The sequence below is a fragment of the Ptychodera flava genome (assembly GCF_041260155.1).
Source record: "Ptychodera flava strain L36383 chromosome 3 unlocalized genomic scaffold, AS_Pfla_20210202 Scaffold_27__1_contigs__length_13241970_pilon, whole genome shotgun sequence".
Taxonomy (NCBI): Eukaryota; Metazoa; Hemichordata; class Enteropneusta; family Ptychoderidae; genus Ptychodera; species Ptychodera flava.
This window is the reverse complement of record NW_027248281.1, coordinates 4,432,738-4,452,293: the sequence shown is the minus strand read 5'-3', so window position 1 is coordinate 4,452,293 and position 19,556 is coordinate 4,432,738. Positions and strand designations below refer to the sequence as shown.

At 36.3% G+C, this 19,556-nt stretch overlaps 2 protein-coding genes across 5 annotated transcripts in view; both read left to right on the top strand.

The window, feature by feature from the left end:
• The window catches only part of LOC139126546 (uncharacterized), a 67,325-nt gene extending 60,753 nt beyond the window's left edge, over positions 1–6,572 (top strand). For all 4 annotated transcript variants that reach the window (XM_070692615.1, XM_070692616.1, XM_070692613.1 and 1 more), the window contains exons 2-3: positions 4,200–4,634; positions 5,783–6,572. In XM_070692615.1, coding sequence (XP_070548716.1) covers positions 4,200–4,634; positions 5,783–6,084 — 737 coding nt within the window. In that variant the 3' untranslated portion in view covers positions 6,085–6,572. The remainder of the gene's footprint in view (positions 1–4,199; positions 4,635–5,782) is intronic.
• A 4,595-nt stretch (positions 6,573–11,167) lies between these two features.
• LOC139126415 (uncharacterized) lies at positions 11,168–15,024 on the top strand. Its single transcript, XM_070692474.1, has 3 exons — positions 11,168–11,294; positions 12,594–12,962; positions 13,646–15,024. The coding sequence occupies exons 1-3, from the start codon at positions 11,237–11,239 to the stop codon at positions 13,882–13,884; spliced, it is 666 nt and encodes a 221-aa protein (XP_070548575.1). The 5' UTR covers positions 11,168–11,236; the 3' UTR covers positions 13,885–15,024.
• The last annotated feature ends 4,532 nt before the right edge of the window (positions 15,025–19,556 follow it).

Below are 19,556 nucleotides of genomic sequence, written 5' to 3'. Positions count from 1 at the left end.
TCAAACATTTGTCTCTTCAGTGTGCTTTCTCTGAGTACGTACAGTCTCAACTTATTCAACAGAACTTACTTACAATGTTAATTTGAAAGTTAAAATGTGCTTTGTTAATAGGATGGAAATACTGATAAAGATAACCAGCTTAAGATTCTTTATAACCTGACAGATACATATATGCTGTTTTTATGATGTAAATCTTGATTAATTTGATTTAAGCAAGTCTTGTTTACTTTAATTAGAATGTAATTAACTCTCGTTTATTAGCTTGTATAGACTAATATAGTCTATAAAAGCTATTGCGATGGGTATCCGTCTGGCGTGCACCGTCAGTCTGTATGTATGTATGTATATATGTATGTATGTATGTCCGTTTCTTAGGCGTCCGTCCACTTAAATATCTTGACAACTGCAGTACTTACTGCTTTGATATTTGTTGTGTGGATGAAAAATAGGATTTTGAGAAACTAGTTTTTTTTAATTTTTTGATATTGTTGAAAATAGGCAAATTAATGCCAAAAAAGGCGTTTTTGGTAAAAAATCTTCTTCTTCATAACCGCCGGTCAGACAGCTTTGTTATTTGGTATACAGGTCCCTAGGGATAACCCAACTTAGATTTGTTCAAATTGTGATGAAATATGCAAATCTGTATTTTTACGGAATTTTTTTTTCCATTTTTGGTGAGGCCATCCTGAAATGAGCTATCACAGATATCCACCTTCTTCATCAATACATGTGTCACAAAAGGTTATTCTCTACATAACGTAGCAGAGCTCTGTCAACTGTTGAGTCGCTTGTTTTTTCAAAACCGCTGGTCAGACAGCTTTAATATTGGTTTACAAGTCCCCAGGATGACCTTTGTGAGATAATTTCATACAGTCATATATCCATGTCTATTGTAGCTTCAGGGACTTTGGCCCTATGTTTTTAAATATGGCGACTGTTCCGATATATCACAGATCATAGATCATTGTATTTATGACGACCATTGCATATGGTTTGATACTCACGATACACTGTACCATGAAATTCAACCATGATCACAGTTCTCTCGCCAAGGATTGAAAAATCTCATCGCTTTGACATTGAGTTCATATTAATAATAAGATTTCTCATGGTTAATGCACCTCAGATCGGGTTTAATGCTGTGTGATGTGTTCAACGCACTGAGCTTTACTAGAAATTTTTCCTCGTCGTTCAAAACCCTGTAACTTCTAAACTTTGACTCTCCCACTTCCGGAAAAAAAATCTAGTGTTTTCCGTAATAAAACACACCATATTTTAAACCTTTCTCTTCTATTTTTTTTTTTGCATTTGTTAAAATCACGCACAATTTTGCAAATACTTGTTTTAATGGATCTTCATCCCATTACAAATATGAAAAAATATATAAAGCTTACCATCGACCTAACATACTTTCTGAAGGCTTTTAATCGGAAACATATTGTTTATTTTGGCCTTTGTAGGGTGCGGCCAGTCAGCTCAGTATGTAAGTCACAGAGTTTCACAAACTATGTTGCGTGTTAAATCTTCCTCTTTGGTGTTTTAGCATCGAGAGGTAAGCGGCGTTCCAACGAGCGTGTTAGCGGTAGCATTCATTACGTGTACGAACTTGACGGCTTTACATGTGAACGAAACTAGTGGCATTGTGTCGCCTTGCAGTTTACGCTGAACACACAGTTACGCGTGGTTGGATACATAGCGGCCGCATACCACACGGCGGCCGCTATGTATCCAACCACAGGTAACGGTGGCTGAACATACAATCAGACGTCAGGTAATGATATTGACTTTCTGTATCTGCGGTTGAACATTGACATAGCAGTGTAACCCCATTGTTGATCGGTCTACCACTTTATGTTTAAGTTTATTCTGACCATGATATGCTTGCTGTTGCCATGGTGACTGAGATTGTAAACCGGATGCTTGCTATGTTTAGGTGTCCAAGATATGTCGTTTCCTATCTTACTAACCAACATGACGGATCTATTGATTGACATGTGATGGCAGACGGGAATACCAAACATCATGACCACAAAGTTACAGGCATGGTGTCTCATGACCTACGGACGTTTTTACTGGCGGACTATCTTGACATTTGGGTTGACCATTAGTATTATTTCATGGTAATCCACTCCATTGATAAGAAGGACCGGCATGTTGGTTTTTCCCTTCTGCCATGCACGTGATAATACATGAAGTGGTTTTGTTCATATTATTTCCAAGCCATAAGATGTCCCAGGTTCTTTTGAAAACATCTACTCTGACCCTCGACGTGTTTTGTGATCAACTTTCTCATTGGTCTTGATCGTGTCTTGTCTTTCAATCATTTCCATATTTTCATTTTTCGAACTCTGTAACATTCCTTCAATTTTTGAAAATATGTGATTTTTACGTATTAAATGCAATTAGCGTGAAAATGTCTGGATAAAACTTTGCATAGACACTCCAGTCATTAATGTTTTTCGCGCAGACATCTACAATAGCTAGGCCAGGCCTAGCCACCGTAATGCCCATCAAGTTCAGGATTTAAAGGAAATGTATTGACTATGGCTTCAAAGTAGTATACTACTCCCCACTACGTTTTTAGGTCTTTGCCCACACTCTACAAACAGAGTCGACAGTAGTGGACTAGCTTCAAGGCAAATGTTCGTTGGACTTACTTTAATTAGTTTATGTTTTTATCAGCCTGTCATGATGCAGACAGGGAAATAATAGATGTTATGATTTAGAGCGATACTTTTCTGATCTGAAACAAGTTTTTGTTAGGGAGCCTTCAGTAATTACAGGGGTTGGGCGGGGGGAGGGCATTGGGGAGGGTCACCTTTCAGAAAACTGTCCAAGGGGAGGGTCATTTTTCATAAACCTTTCTTGGGGAAGGGTCACTTTTGGTAGAGGCTGATTTTACAGCCAAACCTTCGATTGCGATATTTTCTGAATAGGAAATCACCGACGAAATAACAAATTCTTTTCCACAAGTTTCACAAGTAAAGAAAATGCATTGATATCCTACATTAAATACATTGAACAGCTGAAACTAATGAAAGACAGGAAACAGGACAGGTGGCAAAGTGTATCTCAATTTATTATCAAACATCTACAAATGCACAGATATTGTTAGTTTTACAATGGAGATCACCTGTTCATTGTTCTCTCATAGACTACATCGTACAGTTATTCAACATTTCGGTGAAATTCCGAAATCAAATTTCTTACACACACATGCACTTGTAACAAATCTAGTCTAATCAAATACATTAAAATGAATTATCAAACGCCTATAAATACACAGATTTAGCTAGTTTTGTACGGAAAAAATCATTCATCATCATAGTTTACTCATAGACTACATCGTACAGTTATTCAACATTTCGGTGAAATTCCGAAATCAAATTTCTTACACACACATGCACTTGTAACAAATCTAGTCTAATCAAATACATTAAAATGAATTATCAAACGCCTATAAATACACAGATTTAGCTAGTTTTGTACTGGAAAAAATTATTCATAGTTCTCTCATAGACAGCCATGTATAGTGAATCAGCATTTTCGATGAAATTCCAAAATCAAAGGTCTTGTACACACATTCACGTTTTATTTCCCACTTCAAGTAAAGTACATTTACATAAAATCAAACGTATATAAATGTACAGATATAGCTTGTTTTGATGGGGAAAATGGTAAATAGTTTGCCTGATAGACTAATATGTAATATAATTTGATATCTTCGGGTTGAAGCACTACATCAGCCACATCATGCCTTCTTATAGTTGCGCAAATTATGTTGACCGTCCCGCAAATGCATGAAATATCATTTCCCTTCAAAAACAGATTGTGTGATAAATTGCGACCCTCCCTTCCATATCGTCAGTCTTCCCCTGTAATTTCTGTCGCTAACTTACATAACAATCAAACCAATTGTTATGAAAATTAGCTGATACTCTTTCAGAAATTATATTCCTGCCGGGAATACTGTAGTGGTTGGGGAGGGTTCAGTTTTAGAATATTGGACAGAAGGCGGGTCACACTTTATACACGAGGACAGTGGAATGGTCACATTTTACAGTACAGGTGCGCACTGAATTCCCCTGCCCAACCCCTGTAATTACTGAAGGCTCCCTTACATCAGAACACACCACCTTCAATTTCCTGGCAATCCCTTTGGCCTTGGTATCAAATTTTTGTTTTTCCTCTACTTCCAGGTCTGTTGATTTTCTTCGGTGTAAAAGGTTGCACGATTGTACAGTACAATAATGATATCATCGTTAATGAAGGCAGCGATCTGGAGATGTTGTATTCTGCGACGTTAGACGATCCTCTTCCAGCTGGGGCCATTGTTGCTGTGGACCTTTATAAGGTACAGACGTCCGAAGGGAATGAAGTGGAAGAATTGGTAATGAGGGCAGACGGCCAAAGGAATGTAGAGGAGTATGGACGTCGCCTTAAAATTGTATCCCAAGAAGGTCACGAGTCAGTCAGTGTCAAAATTGAACAAAGTAACGCCCAACCAGGGCATGCCGGTGCGTATCGACTGAATTTCAGAGTTTCCGTGCCTCAAGATGGATCTCACAACCTCTTACGTGATCAGTGTAAAATATTTACAGGCATCAGGGTTGAGGCAAGGCAGACAACTACAGGTACGTCAAGTTTTAGGGAAAATGGAATGATTAAGAGAGGAAAGAGGGATTGGCCACAACCACCAACTTACTCGCTTTTACTGTTTCCTGACACTAACAAAATAACTTAAAAATCCCCGTTAGTTTGTAATGCTAAGCTTACACAGATCTTCAACAGTATGAATCATTTCAAAGACTTCACATTGCTAACTATTATGTACCTCCATTTATAGGCATAAATGTTTGCAATAATAAACTGAACTTCTTCCAACTTAACGAAGCGAAAATTGCAAATATGATATCATATTTCTATGTATACTATCTATATTTATTCTAAGTTTACAAAATTAAATTTTCACCGGCATAGGAATTTCATGAAGTGACCCCTACAGTAACTCCCCGCTTTACTGAAGCCAAGGGTCAGCAAGGGTCTTTGCACTTTCAAACAACAATTATTTGAGCTGTGTTATTGCTGTGTTTGCCATTTTGTTTGCGCTTAACAGAGCACTGAGCTTATATCTTTAATATATCATTCATGAGGAGGACCAACATTATTACGGTAAAGATTATGAGCACGAAAACGTGCTGATTTGAATTAATTTTCTTTTTAAATGATTGTTTATTTTGATAAAAATGTTTTTGAAATCAAAACATTAAACTCATTAAGAATCATCCATTGCATAGTCACAAATAACTTTGACGTATGTAGCTCTTAAATGACAAACCGTTATCTTCGACTGTTCATACGCTGTTTTTCTAAAGTTTGGCCAAAACTCGTATACATAACTTTCCTATATAATAATATATATATATATATATATATATATAATATATATATATATATATATATATATATATATATATATATATATATATATATATATATATATATATATATATATATATATATATATATATATTATATATATATATATATATATATAATAAAAGATTTTATCGTTAGTAGATGGTTAGTAGATGGTCAAACCGCATACACATGCGTTTAAAGAATCGTCTTGCTAAGACTATACAGACTATATAAAATACACTTACTCGATTTCATTTTGCTGGTACGTGTTGCTTAAGCATGTTTCATATTCATCTTCTGAGTACCCTTCACTTTCATTCTAATGTTTTGAATGACCTTTGCATTTTCTTTGTCATTTCAGGCAAAACGTCTCTCCCAGAAACTACAAAGCCAGCTGAGCGTGCAAATACAGACAGACAGGCACCACCCAGCAGTTTACCTATAGACGAATCAACACCCCCGCTTACTGACAATTTCCATAATGACAGTGAAGGAACTCTTGGTCAGAGGAACTTAATAATCATTGCTGTAGTTCCTGTAATCCTGATTGTTTTAGCTTTTGTATCCTGTCTTACAATTTTCATCTTCTTCAGGAGGAAACCTCGCTCAAACTTCGCGACACACGTGATCTACATTCCACAGCCAAATACTACAAAGGTGTGATTTAACTGAATCCGGTGTCAGAAAGCTGTGAGTGCGTTCTCGACCTTGCAGGTCGCAGACACAAACATGTGTATTCAAAACAATGACAACGTCCGATATTTTCTGAGGAAAATTAGCGAACATCGTTGAAATACCAGCAAGTCCGTCCAAGCCACTTAGGTGCTGTGTCTTTCGAAGTCGACAAGTTCAAGTTTCTCTTCTGTAAAGCAAAGAAAACTTCCAGACAGTATAGGCACAGACTTTTGTTTTTAAAAGTAGCCATCAAAATCATTGAATTCAGCGATATTGGTGTTGTAGAAGAAATGTTGACTTATATACTGAAAATAATGTCATCTGTCGTGCCAAAATATCGATTGTGAGTGAGAGAACACTTAATAACACTTAATAAAATATGGCATACATACATACATACATACATACATACATACATACATACATACATACATACATACATACATACATACATACATACATACATACATACATACATACATACATACATACATACATACATACATACATCATACATACATACATACATACATACATACATACATTCATACATACATACATACATACATACATACATACATACATACATACATACATACATACATACATACATACATACATACATACATACATACATACATACATACATACATACATACATACATACATACATACATACATACATACATACATACATACATACATACATACATACATACATACATACATACATACATACATACATACATACATACATAGTCTTAAATTTTTGTACATGGGGAGCCTTAATGGTAAGAGGTTAATCAGAGAGGGTCATTTTTGAAATGTCCGCGACAGTCACTTTTACAGAAACTAATTTTATGGTATTAAATACTGCCAAGTAAAATGTCTAAAGAAGTTAAAATAATCCTGTCAGTCCAAACCGACAACTGTCTTCAAAGAGAATTATGTAAATAGGAGAAAAGAATAATGCACCACATCCATGTTGACAGTTGTGGTTTTTGCAGACTCAACTAAAGATTTATACCTGTCTGTACGAATTTTCCCCAAAGATTATATTTATATATTCTCAATGTCTACTCCTTCCTTGCAACCAGTTGGTGATTTAACAAAGCGATTCAGTGAAAGATACAGAAGATACCAATTTGGCCTTGATATAGGAGAGCTTGGAGATGCATTTTGCAAGATAGATCTACAACATAACAGTACTTTGGCACACAGATTAGATCTACAACATAACAGTACATTGGCACACAGATTAGATCTACAACATAACAGTGCATTGGCACACAGATTAGATCTACAACATAACAGTGCATTGGCACACAGATTAGATCTACAACATAACAGTGCATTGGCACACAGATTAGATCTACAACATAACAGTACATAAAGGCACACAAATTCTCATGACATACATTTGCAGCACAAATGTACATGTGAAGGAGGATTGTAACCATGAACGGCATTTCACTAGATTACTTACTATCCATGCAGGTTTGAGAACTTTATTAATCATTGTGACTTGGAAGTATCAATGTCAATCTGTCAGTATGTCTGACAGACATCACGACACACTGTCTGAAAACTGACACGATTTGAGTCTGCAAAAACCACATAATATTGAAGTTAGCTTTAAAATATGACAATTGTAAATAACAACCAGTCAGCTCAGTTTGATATTTGGGTTTTAGTTATCTTAGATATAATGTACATAATTTTTATGCATTCATAGAGATATCTGAACGATTGTATTTTGGTACTTATTCTTTCATTTTTGACATTGTGTCAGAAAATTTTGACTCAGAAGAACATACTGACATATATAAGACAGAGTTTGCTTGATATAGATATAGGTCACATATATTTCTATGGACTTCTGATCATGATAAGAGCCCAGAGTCATTGTTGACACTTTATTTGTGTCTCAACTACTGTAAGCTCCAAGTCCTTGAAAGCTGTTCTGAAAATCATGGTCTCCAACTTGATCTTACACTCATTGGTGATTGGTATAGTCTCGTTCACCGTGTCATTTAAATCAAATGTACATTTTTGTGAATTGATCAGTACTGATACTTTTAACAAACTCAAGCAACTGGACCAAAGACACTTGTTTGCATTTTAGTTGCATTTGTACGATATGGTATCAAATGACACAGACAGGTACAAATAGTGAGCACAGAGTGAACTTTGACCCTTTAGATACGCTGTTGTCACGCTCCAATGACGTGTTTGTCGACTGGGTCAGTTTTTACATTGCAGGCATGCATTATGTTTCGTCAGTAGTGCATGAAGCAATGTTCTTGGCAAGTTATTATCAAATAAACACTGAAGTGTGATGTAAAAACCACAGAAACCCCGTATCTTTGCCAGTCACTGTCAGTCAATCGTTGTATGGATGTATAAGTGTAGGCCTTGCTCTGTGTTTGCCTGTCTGTGACTTTGAGCATTTAAATCCACTTGAGAGTCTCTACCTTATTTTGTCACATGTCCTTTGTTCAGAAACTCATGAAGTTGATGTTGTATAAATAATAATAATTTTTAAATTGATGAGAAGTAAAGTTAATTCTTGATATTTTTGACAATGTGTCCTCTCCAGTCCAGACTGGTTATACAAAACTTAAAGAGATTCAAAAGAAGAAATTAATTTTATAGTTTTGGCCTTGGGGGCGCTGTTTCACGCGTCTGACTAATGTCTGTATCAAACCTTAAATTGACTGACAACGTATTGGAGTATTCTTGAAATCTCAGTCCTACCACAGATGGAAACAAAGCAGTTCAAAGTGGATGACTAAGACTAATGTTATGGAAGTAATGCCCATAGATGCAATGCCGTGGTGAAATCAGGGTGCGCAAAACAGAAAAGCCTGAATTGTGTTAATCAAACAAGGACATCTGATCACCTCATTACACCTGTTGGTAACTTCACAATTATTGACTTCCTGTACATAATCGTATTCTATTCATCTTCGAACTGCCCGTTATTTACTAAGCCCTGAATAGAACTTCTCGACAATATCCCAGGAACTTTATTAAATCGCATTCTTCATCTGTACGCTTCGTTCGTGACAAATAATTGCTTTCAGCACACACCTGACCTTCTTTGGCCGCAACGCATTCTCCTCAGCAGCTCATGTATACTTTGAAGTTCTCTTGGAAACAAAAAATCATTCCAAATGTCAACATTTAAAAACATGCTTGAAAGGTTACACCTTCTTAGGAGCATTTTTATCCTCCTCATCATTCATCAAGTGCAACTATGCTTGCTTAACTTTGACTATTAGGCGCTATATTAATTGTCAAATGGGTATGCAGACAGACAGCGAGGTAGACAGAGAGGCAGACAGACAGACCCCAGACAGACAGACAGATAGATAGATAGATAGATAGATAGATAGATAGATAGATAGATATTCTTTTAATTTTACTTGAAGTGTTACAATATTGAGAATATTAAAGAATGTTTTGTTCAGCAACACTGAAGTGACGATTTAGTCGAAAACACATAACAGGGAATATAAGACAGTATGCGCAAGTGTCGAAGTAATGTAGTAGAATGACAGAAACAAGTCTATATTTACAAGCTTTCTTTGACGTTGAAAAACATTGGTGTTTATATGAACAAGCATTAGCGCTAAGTTAGGAAAGCACAGCGCCACCTGTTTCTAAGCAGGGCAATTGATCAAATATGTGTTCCTGACAGAAGGAAAACCAATGTGATATCCATTTTAATTGAATATCTAATGACCTTCCATCACAACAACTAAGATGACCTTTGCACTTAACAAGGCGCCACACTTTGAAAACTTTTAGAAAGCCGGTCGATATACTACTGAAATGACTAACACGCAGAACTATTGTTCTGCTCCTGCAGTCAGCCCTGTCACCGTTTTCAAGTCGTTTTGGTCACCTCTCTCATCTGCACGGACTTTAATACAGCTCCGCAGAGTCATGCTTAAGATCTGCTCTTTATATCCAAAAACGGATAAGCTTAGCTTTACAATAACTCTTATGTCATACCGTGCATGACTCCCAGTCACTGGTCAACTCCAAGCCAAAAGTAGTTACCACTGTGGAAATGCGTACGCTTATATTAATATCTGACAATGGCAGTGTAGATAAACAAGTAAATAAGAGAGAGAGAGAGAGAGAGAGAGAGAGAGAGAGAGAGAGAGAGAGAGAGAGGGGAGAGGGAGAGGGAGGAGGAAGAAAAGAAGGGAGACAGTGAATTGGGCAATGAAGGGTGTAATTTGGTAAAAAAATAAATCACGTGTTAGGCCAAATAAAGAGAGATTGTTTCTGGTCATTGCGCACGTCATTTCAGAACCTGTGCGTCATGTCTTTTTTAGGGGGTTACATACTCATCAGTAGAGCCAAAAATGCTAGAAAATAGAAGTATAATGCAGCCATTGATAAAAGTCAGTAACTGTTGCATCAATAGTGCCAAACCAGAATTGTTAAAAAATCGCGTTGTCGCATGACTTTTGCTGAATGTCAAGGACCTGAAACATATTTTGGTCTTTAGCTCTGTACAGTTTGTGTGTTCAACTTATTTAAGATTGAAGTATTAGACTAACTCTGTCACAGACCAATAGACTGCTGTATTGCCGCAGCATGCAGCATTGACCATGGGGAGAAAAACCTGATTAATATTATTCGGTCAACATGTGACCTTCACCTAACACCACAATACCACATGATATTTCCATGATTGCCTGAAAAAAACATCTTACGAAACAACCCATCCGCCTCATGGCAAAAAAATTAAGGGCAAGTTGAGTAAGTCGGCGTGGCGTGTTGTGCATGTCGTAACGTGTAGGCGCTTAAGCGTGTTGTAAGGGGGACCGGCGGCGACCTGACCCAGTTTCACAACTGTCTTAAGTATTGCCTACGTATACAACCGCAGCCTCATGGCCCGGAATGGTTTACACTGAGGTCAAAGGTGAAGAGGTATGTCTCACAAAGGCGATGAGTAAGCATATATACAGGCGTCTGCGCTGTTTCAAAAACTGGATATTCCAAAAAATGCGTGTGTAATCATGAATCATCACTAGTATTAAATAAGCTGACAAACTCCAAATGTCGTCAAAATTGACTTTGCTGTGTATCATTGCGGTTTTTATTGAAGAGATTCCACAACATGACAGAATTCCACACTTTGATTCTTGGCTTACTGATATTACTACACCCAACACAAGGTAAATATTCATTGTCTGGTTTATTCTAGCCACTATAGTTGACAACAAATTTTAAATACAAGACTAAGTAAGTAAGTCACTGTTAATGACCAATCTTTGCAACTTATACACGTAGATTAAATACGATATTGTTAACTACCGTTGCGGTTGCTTTTCTGGATAGAAAAGTTAGCAATTCTCCTTTTGTTTATTTCTAAGAAATCATTATCCGAGAGTTGATGCCGAAAACCAGACATGCACGTGGATGTAACTTGTAAAAATGAATGTCCAAGATCAACCACTAAAGTCTCATAAGGGTGAAAACCGTCGATGGAAATCTTGCATGCATTCAACTGTCATTATAGTAACCAGCTGAGTAACTTTCACACAGAAAATGTCTCGAAATGTCGCTCTCTCGGTCTTCTACATATAGAGATTAGAGATGTTGTAATTTGTTCGTTTTGCATATTTACTTTCATTTCAACTTTCAACTATGAAGCTCATCTTATTTTAACATAACCTGCCAGAGAACAAAGCCATTCACTAGCTCTATCACGTGACACTTACAGCCACTACAATGACTTACTCTGTTTCTATAAATAGTAAACAATACAGAGAACAAGATTTAGTCGGCTGCTATAAATAGCACCCATGTGTTGATAAGGAAGCCTTTCAAGGTCAGGTTTGGCATAATACTCTGAGCATCGTGAACTCTACCTGCTTTTGTTCTTCTCGGTATCCGCAGTGCATATCTGGCGAGAGTTGTTATCTGAAATAGAATCTAGAAAAGACAGGTGGCTTCTGTTCTTTCCTTTCAGTCCATTGTGAAATAACAGAGTGTTTATCGAACAGGACAAGTTATGTAACATCATTGCGCAATATCGCCATATAATTCAATGCTTTCGTGATCATTTCAAATACAGTACAACAGTAAGAACGCCTGTTCCACAACACATTGCCGTCCTTTCATGTTTCATTTGCGGACATCCCTGGGCAACATTTATGAACCGTTCTCGCCAACATTGGATCACGCATTTGCATTCAACACAGGACTTTGACGAGCCGACTTAATGTGTTTACAATTTTATTAAAGACATTTGGTTTTGCGCGTGAAAAAAAATTAAAAAAAGAGGGTGGCGAAATTAACTATATCAAAATGAATAGACTGATAGGCATGCATAGAAGACAATATAATCCTCATTTACACTGTGCTGATTGAAACAATAGGTGTAAGTCACACTCATAAAATGAATCTTTAAAAATATAAAAACGATAAGTATACATACAAAACATAACAGTACAGATTGATGTTATTTTCAGCAATCGCGAAGTTCAAGGCTGATAATAAATATCCTGGCGACCCATCATTCAACTCGTCGTATGAAGACACTGCTGCTGTCCTCAACTGTCCCTATTTCAAGCCATCGTCACCGTATTCAAGGAGCTCCTTGCAGTGGGGTCGATTCCTAGATAAACCATTTCCCGATGACTCCATCGTCTTACTCATTCTCCAAGATGGAAATGAACTTAGTGTCATCAACAATCGCTATTCGCTTCAAAACGGTACCAACTTGGTCATCGAAACACCGAGGACATCTGATAGAGGGCGCTATTACTGTAAATGGATATATCGGCTGAGAAATCATTACGATTTTAAACGATTTACAATGGTGCTGCAATATGTTGACGGTAAGGCTACTAAGACATCGTATTCGTTTAATAGTTTGTTTTTTCTTTGCTTCGGTGAATTTCCTCTGTCAACATTTGCACCAATGTTTGCGCTTTGCTAGATATTTCTACAACATACATGGACCAGCAAAGTCTGTGGGTCCTTTCTGTCACGGTGATGAATACACACAAACGTACCCCCTAGGTTAGCGTCTGTTAAAAAGTACAGAGTAGCTGAACATAGCTGGGCCCCGTGTTCCCCGTCTTGCTGGTCAATCGTGTATCTGACTTGTTAACAAAAGCAAAAACAATAATTATTGCACTGGACAGGCATTTTTCCTTTGGTTAATTTAGAAAAAAAAACATTGAATAGGAAAGTAAAATGCATACGAATACTTACTGTTACAAGCGAAATTAGACGTTTTTGGCATATTACTGATTACATTGCTTGTCGGAAATATGTAGATACGTCAACATTACAAATTATGCAGAAAGGTCAACAGATACACTACAAAACAACGAATCGATCGAGAGAACAACTAACAATGTCTACTCACTGAATGATTCTTCTAGACAATGTCTTCTCAATGATTGAGGAATAATTTCAATATGCTTTATGTGCGTTCATTGAATATGTGACGAATTGTAAACCTCGGATATTGAAAAGATATAATTTACGATCTGTTGTGTTTTCAATCCTACAGCAGACCACATGACAAGCCAATCTACGACCCAGCAGCATGACGTCACGATGGATCGAGAAAAAGTTACCAGCAAGGCTGTAGAAGAAGATCCATTGAACTTCACATATTTAGCAGTACAGACTTGTGATAACACTACCGTATTGTTTATTGTAATATTAATAGCGATAGTTGTATACTATGTAATGAATCGTCGTCGCATATCGTTCGCAGTCACTTTGAATCTTACAAGGGAACCATAAGTTTACAACCAGTTCGTTGACAAACAGTTCTCCAAGAACGCCGATAAGCCTAGTTAGCAACACCGAGTGCAGATTGTGTCCTTCCCAGCCGGCTCATTGATGAAGAGATCTACATCAAGCCGTATAGTGATATTTATATAACATGCTATAGGACGAATCCTAAACCGATTCCAAATTTCTTCATATAGTGAAACATTATAGTTTCACTTGAAAGCGGCACAGAGTTTGCCCTTGTCATCGTCATTGATGAAAGTGCCATTTATATAACAACCGAAACGTAGCCTGAGAATGTGAACTTGATAGATTTAACAGAAAGTAGTGTTCGGATATTTTGCTAGCAGAAGTAAGCATCAACATTATAGAACCTAATGATGCCTTTATAGAATTGAACTTTTCATTGAGTTGACAAGACACAAAGGTGTCAGTTTCGTACAATGTGATTCGAGTAATATTCTGCCAGGCGATACAAAAAGACACGTACTGGTAAAAGATAAAAGTTTGACAGGAAATTAAACATAAATATATTTTACATTTTTATACTTGTTGCTTCTCCGGTGATCCATTCCTTTCAGAAGAACAGCTGTACTGGATAAATAAATACGCGATGTATACAATGAGCGATGTATACAATGAGCAGTAGTTCGTACACTTGGTGAGATAGTAAGTACTACTAGATTTAGAGCTAAACAATACACTCTGTGTCTCTTGTAAGAAATATGGCGAAGGGGAAACCTAATGAAAATCGATTTATAAAAAGTCTACAATGACGTTCTTTGAACAAATTTAATCACAAAAGATCGAAAACGGGAAAATATGTCGTAACGTATAATGTAACATCGCCTACACAGGCCTAACAATAATGACACTTCCTTGAATTTATAACTCCCACCCACTTGTACCGTAAACATCTGCTAAGTTAATTTCTATAAACATCTATTTTTACCAACGTTTATTGATTTGAATAGAAACTAGTTCTTATCACAGAGAATATACTCTGCAACGTGAAACAGTTTAACTTTGGTGCCAAATAACATTTATTTAGACATGTTGAAATTTTAAGCAACATTGTACTTGCTGTTATTTCGTAGTTTGATGCCGTAAGAAGCAGCTTGAGACCCACGCACCACAACTGACAATACCTCTTTTCTTCATATTTTTCAAATTTCTCAAAAGTGTTAGGTGCCCTATAGCTGAATGTTGCAATATTACAAATTGCTCATAAAAATGTATGACATAAAATAAAGCAGATGAGCTAACATTTGCCTACGAAACTGATATTACTTCACAATTCAATTATCGCAAATTAGTTCCAATTGTGTTTTTCTAAGTCAGCATTGCAAAGTTCGCTGATATCATAAATCACAACAGGTATAGCTTAATTGTAATGAAACTGACAATGCAAAGTAAGTGGAACAGCCATTCTTTAGGTAAATATAACACATACTCTGTCGTTAAAAAACATCATAACATCAGTTTTCGCCATGTCCTGTTGTTAATGTCCATTAACAATATCAGTTGTGTAAAATAATACTTTGACATTTAAAAGCAATCCATCGAATTTAAAGATCGAATTCTAAATGTTTATGCCCACCGGTTGTTCTTTGAAGGCCACTGCCTGCATTCTATTTTTTTTTTGAAAAGATAAATTTATTTCAACATAGTCGCAAACAACTGTGAATGCATTAAAATTACAATGCAACTTGTCTCACGGAAAAAAACAAATAATTAGGCCGTTTAACTACAAAGACATCATATGAATGCATTCAAGATGCTTCTTCTCCTTCAAGTCTTACAAGGCTTGAAAACCTTGCGATAAAATCCTCAGTTTTGTTCATCATCTTATAAGTGAAATATAATGTGTTCATCCATGAGGAAAGATAACATTTTAATTGCATAACATATGATTGAAGGGAAACTTTAATCCAATCAAGAGTAACCGAATTTCGAATATTCCAAACTGTATATTTTACAAAGGAAGTAATACAGTAAGTAATGTCAGATGTTGCATGATTACCATTTTCGATTCCTAAAATTGCTAATCTTTTGATATTGATATTACTATCAAAGTTGTGTTTTCTGACAAAGAAAGAAATACATTTCTGCCAGATTTCTTTTACATATTTACACTCAAGTAAGATGTGTTCCAGTGTTTCCTCTTGGCCACAAATAAGGCATTTCCCATCACTTAAATTGAAAGTTTTGGCCAAGCTTCCTGTGAGTGTGACTAGGCCTCTGTGGAAAATCTTCAAATTTAAATCATTTACTGAATTGCTAACAATTCCTATTGAATTAAGACGACTGAATAAAGTATCTTTGTAACTGTCATTGAGACTTAGATTCTCAGCCCATTTTTGACCAATTTGACCTTTGACTGCATGCCATTTCTTATCCATTAATTTCCGGTAAAGTGACTTGGTTTTGACATCACTTTTTGTCAGACCATAATTCTCTAAGTCTAAAATATCATAGTTTTCCTCATTTTGGATGTTTGAAGAGATGATTTGTTTCCAGGAATCTGGAATAGCATTGAGGAGTGTTTCATACTCTGTCTTAATTTCCTTTTGCACATGTCTATTTGTACCCCCTCTAATTTTTGCAATTATTTCCCATTGTTGAAGCCAGTCATTTCTGTCATCATTCCAGATGTCCTTAAGCCTTAATATTCTACTTTTTGACCATTTTTCATAAAGAAGGACACTTCCTTCATTTTAATATTGTCATTATACCACAGAACTTCACTAAGAAGATTCCGGTAAATTCACTCTTGTAAGTCTAAGTGACTTCGAGCAGGTATTTAACATATCCCCATATACCATCGGGTCGTTTGTTGTTGACTTTGAAATTGAGATGGAGGTAGTGATAATCACTATTTAGTTTATTGTCATAATTCGCTATGAAATATTTTGATAAGCTGGCCCATTCTCTAATTTATGCCCTGGGCCTGAAAAGCGCCACTAGCGGCTGGATATTTTGATCAGATTTTGACGTAAAAAAGTCAAATTTTAACATCTTTCGCAAGGAAAATAATGAAAGACGTTATTTCTATGTTACATTTCTTGTGTCAGGCATGACAGTAAAAGTAAGCCACAGTTTGTACGGCGCTTTCTAGGCTTTATATCCGACCTTGCGGTTCGAAAAAAATCAAGATTTGGCTGATCGTTTGTCTTTACCTTAAAATTTGCCCCGTTTAGGCCTATCAGAGAGCTTTTCGAGAAACAGTGTACCTGAGACACTTGTAAGGGAAAACTATAATTTGTAGCTAGGGTGTCATGATCTTCGACGTTCATGACTAGTAAATCGTTACTAACACAATTTCGCGGAGTCTACACAAATGTCTTGAGGTCCATATCGGAACACAATCACACTTGTCTCTATGCAATGGTCAATGACACCACTGCATCAGCACAAATTTGCAATAAAAAGATTTTTTCTTGGCTCTAACTAACGTTTGATGTTGATGTAATAAATGATTTTTCGCATTACCAGTATACATCCATTATTTGAAAACTTGAACAATTTTGTCATCTAATATCAAATTAATTCCGATTAGTAGATTTAAACAGAGGTTATAGGTAGATAGAACTGGTACCTCGGGACAACAAACACATTTTATTCATATATTTGAAAATAATTTGTCTGTTTTCAAGAAGTGAAAGCGTCGAAAGAGAGAGGAGAAATATTCTCTCAAATTGAAAAACAGTATTGTTATATTGATCAAATTAATTATAGCTGGTAAAACAATACATATGTAAATTTAATAAACAGATGTTCTCTGCACTACCGGTGAGTGATTGCATGTCAGAGAAGTTCAACGAAGGGTCGTTCTTTGTTAGGCTTGTGTTGGCATTACAGCCTGGCATCCTCTTCTTTTCTCGTCTTCTGTATTTAATGACATTGTCTATGTAAAGTGTTTGAAAATCAGTTATCATTATAATCCATAATGTACAGATGGCCGATACTTTACAAAGGCAGACAGACAGATGGTTCATCATCCTCGTTATAGGTCTAATTTTATGCCTCCAAATGTACAAAGGACACCGTAGTCATAACTTATATGTAGATTGTTCTGCTCATTTTTGTCGGTATTTATCATTTATAAAATGGAGTCTATAAGGGCTTCGGTTTTTTGAAAATGGAAAATGTAAGATCAATAAAGGAGCATTCACTAATAAATTGTTACAGAAACAACACGACACGCTTGTACACAGGGAAAATCATCACTTGTTGCAGTCACTGTGTCTATGGTCGATTGTGATGTTTGTGTTTACGACGGTTACAAGTATATTTCCCTGATTATATTGCCACAGAAAAATGCAATGGCTAGACAATGAACTCATTACAAAAACGACATAGTATGGTTTTGTGGCGAAATATACACTTACATTTACGCTCATGCTGATGTTTAAGTGATAAGTTAAGGTACTATTCGCCTGGAAGGTGAAAGACTTTTTCCCAAACTTTCCCCTAGAAATCTTTCAACTTTCATTCTCTTTCAAAAGCAAGAATAAAAATCGGGGGTCATCACGCAAATTTTGGTACTAGAGAAACAAATTACCCAAGATTTGCAGATATTTGGAACTCAAAATGGCCGCCATCCCTGTGTTAACTTAATGGAGAAAAATAAAAAATTCGACTTTCAAAAAACTAAGACGGTGAAAGTCTTTCTTACTCCAAGGGCTTCAAAATGAGCCCCCACAAGTGGTAGATCAGAAAAGAACTGGAAAAGTTTGAGAGTCCGAATAGCTGTACCTTATATGTGTAAGTATAATATTAAAAGTAGTAACAGTATCATAAAGAAGGAGATTAATCCACAGATACGACAAACGATCAGTTGATAATGACTCAATTGAAGGTTGAAGACTTAAGTAGTATTTCTGAGTTGATAATTAGATGTTTGGCAAAAGTTTATTACTTCGCTTTTTAATAACTACATCCGGGGATTCTCGATTAGTTTCTAGATACCGATATGAAACTCACTTACAATTCAATCAACCCTTGAAAATTGTAGTCATGCGTCCAGGTAAGTAAGACCTCTGTTAACGGTATGGGCAAAGTGGTGTATGCCATTCCCTTTCGCCGTATTGGAAAGTGTAAATCACTTGCAAGTAACGCTCTTGCAACTTTGACTGAAAGACTCACATTCTAAAATTATATTCCGCTTAGCTAGAAAACGCGCCATGACTTAGTCAATCATAATCAACATTCTTCATGTTTTTAAGAGTCAGCGAATCGACCAAGATATGATTCCGATAAAAACAAAAAAAACAACAATTTATACCTACAAAATCACTCTCCAGGACCTTAACTCAAAAGTATCATTATTCTTATTTCTGATAAGAGTTCGTAAGAAAAAATTGAGGCGCATTAATTTCGCTAATACGGCAGATCACACGTCTCAAGCATAACGCTGCAAATGAGAAAACTCGATACACTTGCTCAGTCTACAATATATGTACGTCTGTGGTGCAGTTGAGGAGGACTTAATACTGTTGAAGTGCGCCCTCAGTAGTGAACATTTTTATCGAAGCAGAACAACAGTAATGAATCGTATTACACTTTTTATCAGTGTTGTCTACGTAATATATAGACTGTCGCCATCGCCCTGTCCAGTTTGCGTTTTGCCGCTAAATACAGTAGGAGCGTTGTAACAATGTCGATTCTTCAACACGTAT